The sequence below is a fragment of the Dipodomys ordii genome, unplaced genomic scaffold (genome assembly GCF_000151885.1).
Source record: "Dipodomys ordii isolate 6190 unplaced genomic scaffold, Dord_2.0 Scaffold103, whole genome shotgun sequence".
Taxonomy (NCBI): Eukaryota; Metazoa; Chordata; class Mammalia; order Rodentia; family Heteromyidae; genus Dipodomys; species Dipodomys ordii.
In genome coordinates this window covers 441,028-453,561 of record NW_012267319.1, presented here as the reverse complement: position 1 = coordinate 453,561, position 12,534 = coordinate 441,028, and the positions used below count along the sequence as shown (strand labels likewise).

The following is a 12,534-nucleotide window of genomic DNA, read 5'->3' as shown; positions in this document are numbered from 1 at the left end:
TGGAAGTGGTGCTGTGGCTCAAGTGGTAGAGCGCTAGCCTTGAGCTGAAGAGCTGAGGGACAGTGCCCAGGCCCAGAGTTCAGGCCCCATGACCAGACCCCAAAAAAATAAAAGAAAATAAAAATAAAAGAAAAAATAGTTAGCCACACCCCCACACACAAAATAATAATGATAAAATGTTTGAAAGCCAGGGTGTCTCATGAGCCTGCTGGCTAATGTTTAATAATACACGTCACTCGGGCCCCAAGGCCTGGCCATCATGGGCTCCGTGATGGTCAAGGCTGTATGTTCCTGCTGCTGTGAACAGCGATCACCACTCCCCTCAGAAGCACGGGTGCAGGGGACAGGCACCCGCAGCTCCTGAGCAAAGGGGCACCGAGGCCGGGATGTGCCCACGGCAGCGCCTGCTGGGTCAGGGGTGCCTCTGCCTGGAAATCCACCCACCACAGTGCCAAGCCAGGGCTGCGTGGAGAGGGGCCTTGGCGCTGGTGTGCCAGGAGCCGGAGAGGGGGTGGGGGCGGGTGTTATGAATCGGGACTGGCCCCTCCCCTTGCACCTCCACCCCAGAATTCTCCGCCTACCTGTCAAATTGGAGACTTCAACAGGAACAGGCCTAAGAATCCTCCCCTTCTCCTGGCTCCTCTTCTCCTTCAGCTGCCTGGGCCTCGGCCTCCCCCTCCTCGGCCTCCTCCTCCTCGGCCTCCTCCCTTATCTCCTCCGTCTGGGGTCACAGAATCCATCAGCATGGAGTCATCATGGAGAAACAGGGCCAGAGACACAAAGAAAGAGGAGGTAAGATCCTAAAGCCTGCAGCCTCTCAGACACACACACACACACACACACACACACACACACACCTCTGTGTTAGCACACTGGCCCCACAGAACTGCCTCTAGCCATCCACAGTCAGGGATGAAATACGGCCAATGTGTTTTTACCTTCCTGACAGTTGTGTTTTTTATCAGTCACACTTCCATGCACAGAACTCGGTTGCTTTGTACTGCTGACCATCAACGGGAAGCGATTAGTCTCACCGACACAGGGAGCTCCAGCCCTGCACGGCCTCTGCCTGCCTTCCGGGCACAACTTCATCTGAAGGAGGCCCCTGGGTCACGGGCCTCGGGAGGGTTCTTGGGGTGTCGGGTAGCCCTGGCCCCCTTACTCCACAAAGAATGGGGCGGGGAAGAGGGGAGGCGGAGCGGGAGCTTCAAGGCCCTCACTAAGGCCTGTCAACTAAGCTGATTACACACAGTGGTTAAGGGCAAACCATACCTCTCCCGCTGCACTCTCTCCTTCTTCCTGAGCTCCAGAAAGAAAGGAAAACAAAATCATAATTCAAGTCAGTGTTCAGTTGAATCCCAAATCTATGCACGCTACTGTAAGACAACAGTTCATCTAGCCAGGTGCTGGTGGCTCACGCCTGTCATCCTAGCTACACCAGAGGCTGAGATCTGAGGATCACAGTTCAAAGCCAGCCCAGGCAGGAAAGTCTGTGAGACTCCCATCTCCAATTAACCACCAGAAAACTGGAAGTGGAGCTGTGGCTCAGTGGTAGAGTACAAGCCGTAAGTTCAGGGACAACACCTAGGCTCTGAGTTCAAGCCCCATGACCAACCAACACAAAGTTCATCTAAGTGAATTCCACATCCATGTACATATGAAGCACACACATCCATGTACATATGAAGCATGCACCCTGCAGGGCTGTGAGCATCGGGTGGTCCTATGTATCTCAGGCCTGAAAAAAGATAATGTGAGCTTACAGATCCCTTTCCATCGCTCATACTAGTGAGACAATGTCATTAACTAGTAACAGTTCTTAATAATATCTGCAGTGCCAACAGATACAGCTGTCTACAGAGCCCAGAACATGGAAACAGAGCAACAGCATTGTGACCCGTGACGCATTTAAACAGTAATCTCTGCTTAGAAAAAGAAGCTTGCCAAGTATAAAAAACAACAGTGTTGGGCTGGGAAGATGGCTCAGTGGTAGTGCGCTTGCCTTGCATGCATGAGGCCCTGGGTTCGATTCCTCAGTACCACATAGGCAGAAAAAGCCAGAAGTGGCACTGTCGCTCAAATGGTGGAGCGCTAGCCTTGAGCTGAAGAGCTGAGGGACAGTGCCCAGGCCCTGAGTTCAAGCCCTAGGACTGGCAAAAAAAAGAAAAAAGAAAAAAACAGCAGTAGCAGTGTTAGCCAGGTGCTGGTGGCTCACGCCTGTCATCCTAGCCACTCAGGAGGCTGAGATCTGAGCATCGCGGTTCAAAGCCAGCCCAGGCAGGAAAGTCCATGAGATTCTTGTCTCCAATGAACCACCAGGAAACCAGAAGTGGCGCTGTGGCTCAAGTGGTAGAGTGTTCACCTTGAGCTAAAGAGCGTAGGGACAGCACCCAGGCCCAGGGTTCAAGCCCCACGACCGACAAAAAAAAAAAAAGAAGAGCACTTTTGCCCCAGACTTGAAGAGGTCAGAGGTCTGCTGCCTGCCCCCAATCCCTAACGTCCTCCAGATCAGGGTAACAAACTCGCTGCACACCTCCTAGCTCACAGCTCTAAGAAGGAGGCCAGAGCTCTGTCCAGCACCTCCCAACATGGCGGGGCCAGAGGCTCCACAGCATCATTAAATAGTGAGAGCTTCCGGCTTCCCAGAGCCATCCTGGTAGTCCATCCCCACCGCCTCCCAGGCCAGCAGCACCAGCTGGAACCTGGACACGCTGCAAAGCCGTCTTGCTTGTGTGTGCTATACTGGGACTTGAACCCAGGACCCGGATGCTGTCCCTTAGCTGGAGCCACAGCTTCATCGCCAGTATTTTTCTGGTTAATTGGAGATGGGAATCTCACAGACTTTCCTGTCTGGGATAGCTTCTAGCCTCGATCCCCAGATCTCAGCCTTCGGAGATCACAGGCGTGAGCCACAGTACTTGGAGTGCAAAGCAGTCTGGCTGTCATATGCACCCTCTCTCCAGCCTCTGGACAGAGCTGAGATTGTGGTCAAGTAATCTGTCAATACAATCAGGCCTCAGACTCCTGACTCCTAATTTGGTGTCCGTCCTCCTCTGCCAGGCTGCCCCTCAAGACTGAGAACAGGACCAAGCACATTCCAGAAGCCAGGCTACAGAGGACCCCGCACTGTTCCCCATTCCCTGCCTACACCACAGGCCAGTTCCAGAACAATACCTTCAGATCTCAGCAACTGGCACAGATCATCACTGCCTGGCACCGAGGCCAAGCCCCGGGCCAAGAGGATTCTCCAACTAATCCTGCATTCGGATGTGTGGAAGTAACGGGAGGAAAACGCCCTGCTTGCTCCTGTTGTACACTCCAGGTGCTGCCTGCCTGCCTTTGCTCATCTGGGCTACAGCAAGGACCTCCTACCCCCAAGGGGTCACCATCCCCCCTTCTTCATTTCCGATCTGTTCTCCACACAGTAGCTCCAATACACAATGAGCCTAACCATGCCGCTGGCGTGGGCAAACCTCCATGTCTGGAGACTCCTAGATTCCTGCCTGTCCGCCTTGCTTCACCCCTGCCCATTCTATCCCAGCCATACTGAGCCACAGGGACACCCTTCCAGGACTCTGCTGTTTGCAACGAAGACCCTTAAAGCTGAGTTTGGGGAGCCTCTTATCTGTTCCCACCTACACCCACACCCCACTATCTGTAGGGCATAATCCGTGTCTTATTTATTTGTTAAATTTCCAGGACAATTTTCTGGAAGCAAGGTGTTAGCTCCTAAATGCATGTCAGATGACTGAGGAAGAACACAGTGCCTGTGTTTCTCAAAGAGAACACAATCAGATTAACCTGTACTCTAGGTAGTATAGAATTAACAGCAGTGGACAAGTCATTTATTTCCCCCCCCCCAATCTAATTATCTTCGCTGATTAGATCTAGCTGAAACAAGATACTAATGTGAGCCTGGAAGCAGGGAGTCTTATAGGATTAGCTTTGATTCATATAATTTAAGAAGAAATTACACCCATGTTCATTGCTGCACTATTCACAAGAGCCAAGTTATGGACACAGCCCAGATACCCTACAACAGATGAGTGGTTTAATAAAATGTGGTACCTATACACAGTAAAATATTACTCATCCATGAGGAAGAATAAGATTATGCCATCTGCAGGGAAATGGATGGACCCAGAAAAAATCATATTAAGTAAATCAAGCTCAGAAAGACAACCAGCACATAATTTCTCTCGTATGCAGAAGCTAGATCTAAAATTAAACTGGATACAATAATCTATACAGGACCCTAGGATCACATACACACACACAAAAGGAGGATACCCTTAGGGGAGGACCCCACAGGTGAAACTCCCCTGAACATTTAAAATACTGTTTATCAAAGGGTATTCCAGGAAATGGAAACCCTGGGGGTGGGGTTGTGATTGTTATTGGTGGTGGTGGTGTTTGGTTTTGCTCTGCCCCCCCCCTTGGGGAGGATAAAGGAGAGTACAGGAAGGGAGGATGAATAAATGTTGCAATCATGCTATTCAGAAAACAGCGTGTGGAAAATGAAGTGTGTAACCGTGAGCAGGAACAGGAGGGGGAAACTGGGGGAAAGGAAGGGGTGACTCTGTCCAAAACCAGAAATGCACGCTTTACCTGACTTATGAAACAGAAAGCCCTCTGTACACCATAATAATAACAACAAAATTATATTTACAAAATAAAATACACAAAATAAATTGAGGCATGGAAAAAACACATTACAGAGAGACTTTGCCCTCTCTATCATATATTCAAATTGACCTTAATTTCTTGGAAGAAAGGCTAGAGGGGAAAGTACGTGCTCAGAGAACTTACACAGACAGCCCCAAAGGTCAGGGAGCGGGGAAGGTGTCTGGAGACTGTGTCTCTGGCCCACCAGAACACCAGTTCCTGAGCCAGCAGACTCAGCCATGATGGGCCCTCCCCCGGCTCTGCCTGGGGAGGGCAGTTTGAATAGGTGGAGAGAATGTTGAATGAAAGCATTTCTATACTGCTTTCCCTGCCTCTAATCCTTCTCAGGGTGAGATGGGATAGGTTAACTAACAAAAAACAAAAATAACAAACTGCCACCTGGCACCAGAGGCTCACGCCTGTCATCCTAGCTACTCAGGAGGCTGAGATCTGAGGAGCACGCTTCAAAGCCAGCCCTAGCAGAAAAGTCCCCAGAAGACTCTTATCTACAGCCAGAAGTGGTGCTGTGACTCTAATGCTAGATTGCTAATCCTGAGAACAAAGAGACTCAGGGAAGGTGCCAGGCCCTGCCTGAGTTTAAGTCCCAGGACCAGCAGGAAAAACAAAACATAACAAAAGAACTTTGAACTTTATCTCACAGAATCAGACCAGATCAAGCAGGGTGCCCAGGGCTCACACCTGTGGTCCTAGCTACTTAGGAAACTAAGACTTAGAGAACTGAGGTTTGAAGACGTCAGGGCAAAAAAGATGATGAAACACTATTTCCATGAACCAGCAAAACGCCGGGCTGGAAGCATGGCTCAAGTGGTAGAGGCTAGCCATGAGCAAGTAAACTGAGCAAAAGGACAAGTCTTGAGTTTGAATCCTAATACCAGTACAGACATACACAAAAAGCAATTAGGCCAAGTGCCAGTGGCTCATGCCTGTAACCTACCTACTCAGGATTGCAACTACAAGCCAACACTGGGCAACAGAGTCCAGGAGATTCTTTTTTTTTTGGGTCCGGTCGTGGGGCCTGAACTCTGGGCCTGGGCGCTGTCCCTCAGTTCTTCAGCTCAAGGCTAGCGCTCTACCACTTGAGCCACAGCGCCACTTCCGGCTTTTTTCTTTTTGCTTATGTGGTGCTGAGGAATCGAACCCAGGGCCTCAGGCATGCAAGGCAAGCGCTCTACCACTGAGCCACCTTCCCAGCTGAGTCCAGGAGATTCTTATCTCCAATTAATCACCAAAAAAGCTGGAAGTGGAGCTGTGGCTCAAGTGGTAGAATGCTAGCCTTGAGTACAAAAGGCCCTGAGTTCAAGCCTTGAGTACAAAAGGCCCTGAGTTCAAGCCCAAAGACTGGCACACAATGTAATAGTATTATCATTGTTATTAGAAGTAGAATTGGGCAGGTTCTTACAGTCCTCGTACAAAGCTTGAACTAACTTTCATAGTGGCAAATAATTATATTGAAAACTGGCTTTTTAAAAAAGATAACTGAACTGTGATTGCCTGGTTACCTAAGATAAGCTCTCGCAAGATTATCCACCATGGTGTGAACCACAGCCGTGGAGACAGGTGACTGAAGGATCCAAAAGGCGAAGTGAGAAAGCTGAGGCCTTCCACGGTGGCTGTTTTTGCTGGGAGGTTGGCCAGAGCCAGGCCAGGTGTGAGTGGTGATGAGTGTCAGCAGGGGACAGAGGAAGGAGCCAAGGGCCGTGAGGGAGATCTGTGAGGGCTCTGGCCTTCCAGGCTGGCCGGATGGCAGGCCCTGCTAGGGTCCCGCCTTAGACAGCCAGGCTCCTGGCCACCCACACCAACATTTGGCTTGAGAAAGGAGCTTTCCTGGAGAATGCATCCTGATCACATGTCAATCAACCAACTGAGGGCTTACAGGCTTTCAGTCAAAGATTGCGACTCAGAATGATTTGAGCTTTTTGGTAAAATAATCTTACCACACTATGTTGAAAATGAACTATGTAACTTGTGGCTGGGGACGGGAGGGGGAAACGGAGGAAAGCAAAGGAAGGGGTAATATTGCCCAAATAGAAATGACTGACCTGTGGAATGGTAACCCCTCCGTACATCACCTTAATAATAACAGTAAAAGCCAGGCGCCAGTGGCTCACACCTGTCATCCTTGCTACTCAGAAGGCTGAGCTCTGAGGATCAGGATGCAAAGCCAGCCTGGCAGGAAAGTCCGTGAGACTCTTATCTCCAATAAGCCACCAGAAAACCAGAAGTGACACTGTAGCTCAAGTGGTAGAGTGCTAGCCTTGAGCTGAAGAGCTGAGGGACAGCGCTCAGGCCTAGAGTTCAAGCCCCACGACTGACAAAAAAAATAATAACAGTAAAAAAATTTTAAGTCAAAAAATGAGGCCAAAGCTATCTTTTTAAAAATAATAATAATTTTACCTGATAAAAGCCAAATACAAACATGAATTTTATGAAACGGGACACTTCCATCATTTTATGCAGTTCTCTTGATGTTCTGCTGAAATTCCTCCCCAGAGAGGCTCGGCCCACCCCCACCATGCATGCTCCCCCTCCACCTATCTTCCCAGACACATTCCCACAATTCCAGGGGGCCTGCCCATCACCCACTGTCCCCTCCCCCTTCCCCAGGTGCCATCCTCTTGTACCTAACAGGAAGCACTTTAGGATCAGATCTGTGCTTCAGCCTCTCTGGGACCTGTCCTCCCCTGACTGGGCTTGAACTCCATGTGCCTCCTCCCCCAGGCTCCTTTTAATCTTTAATCTTGTCACCCCACAAATACATTTCATCCCTTGGTCTCTGTTTCCCAAGTAGACGGGCTGTGAAGCTGGTGTAGGTAGGAGTTGGAAGGACCAAGGTGGACAGAGAACATACACCAACCACCACTAACAGCCCCGCAAGCGCACAGCCAGGCTTGGTGAGGCCCCATCCAGCTGGGCCTCCAGGCCCTGCTCCGGCTGCTCCGGCTGCTCCGGGTCCTCCCTCTGCCTTTCCTGCTTTCATCTGCCTCTCTACACTGGGCCCACACGGTTACCATAGTAACAGAAGCTACCTGCAATCCACCCAGCTAACCCTCTGCTCACCTCCTCCCTCACTGCTGTGGAGCCAAGGAAATGACAGACAGACCAAACCCTGCATGAAACGACGGCAAACACTCACGTTCTTCTCCTGGGACTCGGGGAGGTTGCCCGCATCTTCACCCTCCTCTTTCTGCCCCTCATTTTCTCCACTTTCTTCAGTCTTCTCTGTGCCCTGATCAGAATGGAGAGCCAGGTTACCAGGTTACCAGGGACCTTTGGTAAGCTCCCGAGGAGAAGCACAGCCAGGCCTGCTGCGGCCTCCTTGTTCAGATCCTGCAAAGTCCCCAGCAGGCCTCTCCTTTGGGAGGTCACGGAGCTGCCCCCTGCAGAGGCTGCCACTTCCCCAGATTATGGGCTGACGCCAGCAGCTCAGTGCACACACCAGCCGGCTGAGGGGTCTCTATTGGCCTCTTTGAGGCTTATGGACATGATCCATCCTAGGTGGGCGGGTGTGAACAAATGAGGCAGACAGACAGATGGGGCCAGGCAGCTACCTTGAGGACCCCAGCAGTGGGAAGAGGGCTGCCACACGGCTCTTACCTGGGCAGCACTCTCTGACTCTCCAACCACTTACCTGGGCAGCAATCTCTGACTCTCCAGCCACGTCGCCGTTGGGGAGGGAAGACGCTTCCTCGGGCGACTTTGTCACCTGCATGGTATAAATTAATTCAGTGTCTTTTAACTCTTCATTCTGTATTTAATCCACAGTGTACAGTGTGGCCAGTCTGTGTGAGCAGCTCTGGCCACCCACGCTCTAGTGACAAGAACAGGAAAGCAGAGGCAAGGCAGGGCTGGGCTATGTCTCCCACCTGATGCTCTATCAGCTTAGCCATGGTTCCCAAGCTTGTGTTACCCCTTCCAGGTTCATGGAAATAACAATCCATTTTTTAATTAGATCCTTCTAATCCTGTCCCAATACATAAAGGTGATTTGGGGGTGAGTTATTTTCCTTCTTATTTTTGTTTATTTTGGAACAGAAATGAGCTGATTTTGTTAATGTAGCATGGACATTTGTCCAGGTTAACTGAAATAATTCTGACCATTCTTTTTAACATATGCTTCATAGTTAATACATAATTCATTCAAAACCTTCCTATTTGAGGGATGTTCCAACTGTGTCTCTACAAATAATACTAATAATAAAGTAGTGAGGATATTTTATTGGGTGATAGCAATTCATATTTTCTTTTCTTGTCATTTTGGTACAGGTACTGGAGTTGAACTCTGAGCCTCCCGCTTCCTCACTTTGCTTGGCTAGTGCTCTACCGCTTCAGTCACACTTCCAGCCAAGCTCTTGCTGGTTAACTGGAGATGGAGTCTCCAGGACTTTTCTGCCTGGACTGGCTTCCAACCATAATCCTCTAGGTCTCAGCCTCGTGGTTTGTGAACCACTGTTGCCCAGCAACAATTATTCTTTTTACGTTGGTCAACATGTTCAAAGTAAAATAGAATTTCATTTCTGCATTATCCTAATGACTGGGAAGAAAGAACATATTTTTCATAAATTTATTTCTAGCCGCTTATGCTTTGCTTTGATATCACCTTCTTGGCTTACCCAGTCATATGTATTTTTCCTTTCTTATCAGTTTCAGAGGTTCTCATATAATACAAATACCTAACCTTTGCCACATTACAAATGTCTTTACCCTAATCTATGATCCGTATAAATTTTGTTACAAAACTGTTGGCCTTTTATATGGATACATTTATCTAAATTTTAGTGTGTAAAATATATTCTATTACTCCATACTGTTTATTAATATCTAGACCTTTAATCCACTAGAATTTTATTTTCCATAGATATGAAGCAGAGGTCTAAGGCTGGAGATGGAGCTAAGTGATAAGAGCTCTTGCCTAGCATGCACAGATAGTAGAGGCCTAAATTGTTTTTTTCAAGATAAGAAGTAATTATGATTGACATTACTTGATTTCAGGGCTTCAAAGATTCCATTGTATGCCTTCCTTGTCTCTAAAGTCTCTGTTGAGCAATCTACTACTATTCTGAAGGTTTGCCTTGACAGTGACTCACAGGTTCTCTTTTGAGCTTTTGTTCTGTGTGGCGAATGCTTTAACTCTAATATGCCTTGGAGAGGTTCTTGGCTGCTCTTACCTAAAACACTCCTGTACCTGGAAGACCTTACCATCTTTCAAGATCTGGGAAGTTTTCTGCTATGACTTTATTGAATATGTTTTATGCCTTTAGCTTATACTTCTTCTATGCCTATAACTTGTATGTTTGGTCTCTTAAATGGTGTCCAAGTGAGCTTAAATGTTGTGTACTTCTTTATTTTCCTTTACCTTCATCTGAATGTTCCAATGTGCCTACCTTCTTTTTAAGCTCTGATAGTCTTTAATTTGGTCCAGCCTACTAGAGAGACTCCAAGTGAGGTTTGTCTGTTGGCAGTACTGAAATCTGAACTCACTACCTTGCTCCTGATAGGCAAGTGCTCTACCATTTGGTCCACACACCCAGTCCTTTTTACTTTAGCTATTTTTCAGATAGACCTTGCACTTTTGACCAGGTCACCCTTATATGTGATTCTCCTACCTCTTCCCATAGCTTAGATTACAGACATGCACCAATATACCCAGCTTAGTTTTGAGATTTTTCTTAAAGTACAATTTTATTATATTTATTATTATACAGAGGGCTTGTCATTTAATAAATTAGATAATGAATACATTTATTTTCTTTTTTTTTTACAATGTCACCCCTTCCCTGACTCAGTTTGTTTTTTGAGAGAGTCTTATTAACTTTGGGGGGGGTTGGAGGGGGGCTAGGATAGCTTCAAATAGAGATCCTCCTATCTCTGCCTCCCAAGTAACTGGGAATACAAGTGTGAGCCATTGTATCCATCTTCAACTGAGTTTCAATTTGACTTATTCATCTTTTCATTTCCAGAATTTTCAAGCTGATCTTTTTTCAGAATTTCTATATCTTTATTGAATCCATTTTCTATGCCCTCTTTGTCTTTTATTTCATTCAGCTCTTTGTGTTCCCTTAGAATACATTCAAGCATTTATTTATGTCCTCTTTAATTCCATTGATGGCTGAGAGCATTTTTAAATTATTTGCTGTTTGCTGCATGGTTGCTACTGTGGAGCTATGAAGTCTCTGGAATTGCGGAGTCATGTTGCCTTGTTTTAGAGAGGTTTTATTTCATATTTATTGTTTCTGTGTTGGAATTTGTGCGTCTGAGGCCAAGTCATTGGCTGAAAGTTTTAATCACCTTCAGTCTTTCACTAGGCACCTTCAGTGGTCAGGAAAGACAGCATAGTAGCCATGCAAAGAGGTATTTTTCAGCACTGGACTCAACAGCCAATGCTCCATTGCCTCCATGACCCAGGGGGTGAGGCCTCCAGCCACCGCACCCTTCCGTGCCCCAGCAAGCTGCTGTTGAAGCTCTCAGAGAGTCTGTGAAACCTCTACCTCTCCACCCCATCTCTCACACTGTCTCCCACCCAGACATGAGGAGAGGTGTTCCAAGATTCCTCGAGCCATGATTGTTTTTTCAGTCCCCAGAGTAGATCGGTCTCAGGAGGCCTCTTCTCAAGATGAAGGAAAAAATAAAATGTTTGTCTTCACCAAGTCTGGCCTTTCATACTGGAATGGTGTCACCAATCCTCTTCTCTCCAAATCTCCACATGGGTTTAAGGCTTGCAGGGCATGTGGTTCATCCTGTAGCTAGTCTGCATCACCAGTGTATCCTCAGGCCCCTAGCTGATCTTGTGCTGTGTCTTCTGGCCCACGCTCTCCCCTACCCTCTCTCTTTCTGAGTAAGAATTAATTACATAAAATGAAGTGAACTGGTGAGAAGCAATAGGAATTTCTGTCTGGATGATGGATGTTTACTGGGCATACAGGAAAGTCCTTGGTTGTTCCTCTCCCACCTTGTAGATCACGACAGTGTAACACTCTGACTTTGCAAACCAAAAGGAAATATGTGTAACTGACATCTTACCCTCCTTGCTTAACCCCTTCAGAATTCAATTTCTCACTGAATCTACTTTATTGAACTAGAGTGGTAGTAGTGGTGATGGTCATGGGGCTTGAACTCTGGGCCTGGTGCTATCCCTCAGCTCTTCAGCTCAAGGCTAGCATTCTACCACTTGAGCCACAGCTCCACTTCTGGCTTTTTCTGCTTATGTGGTGTTGAGGAATCAAACCCAAGGCCTCATGCATGCAAGGCAAGCACTCTACCACTGAGCCACCTTCCCAGCCCCTACAGTACCTATCTTACTCTTAGGACAATCGAGTTATTTGCGCAGCTTTAACAAGAATCAATCTTTCTTCTTGCCAGGGCATGAATAAAACCTTGTCTATGCAACCATGGCCTTGCCTGAAATGGCCTTGCCTGGAACACCATATTAAGAATGACTATCAGCTGTGAGCCCTCTTTTAAAGAGCTAAGTTAGACTTTGTGGAGCAAAAGCTTCCTGACAAAGCCTTCTTGGGAAAAACCCGTCTGGTAATTGGCCTGGTGTGGCCTGCCTAAGACATGGAAAATTTAAATTTCTACATAACTGTCAAGGGTGTCTATTTTTAGCTTGATCAAGATTAATTTTCCTTTCTGACACTTCTCCACAATGTTGTTTACGACAATCTGATACTGCGACAAGTCATATCGTTTGCATAAATCAAGCATCTGTCTTTCCAAGGATACTTGAGGTACTTTCCCTGTGTGCATGCACAAACACCAGCAAACTCAGAGACACAGAGAGCATGGCTGAGCTGCTGAGGAGTGGGATGTCTGCAGACAAGCACTGAGATGCTCCTCTCCAGAGGAAGAATTC

General features: G+C 47.5%; 1 protein-coding gene across 1 annotated transcript in view; it reads right to left on the bottom strand.

The window, feature by feature from the left end:
* Sh3bgr (SH3 domain binding glutamate-rich protein) overlaps positions 1–12,534 on the bottom strand; it is a 32,690-nt gene that overhangs the window by 2,889 nt on the left and 17,267 nt on the right. The window contains exons 4-6 of the mRNA XM_013027370.1: positions 8,315–8,389; positions 7,820–7,912; positions 582–694 (exon numbers count right to left, since the gene is read on the bottom strand). Coding sequence (XP_012882824.1) covers positions 614–694; positions 7,820–7,912; positions 8,315–8,389 — 249 coding nt within the window. The 3' untranslated portion in view covers positions 582–613. The remainder of the gene's footprint in view (positions 1–581; positions 695–7,819; positions 7,913–8,314; positions 8,390–12,534) is intronic.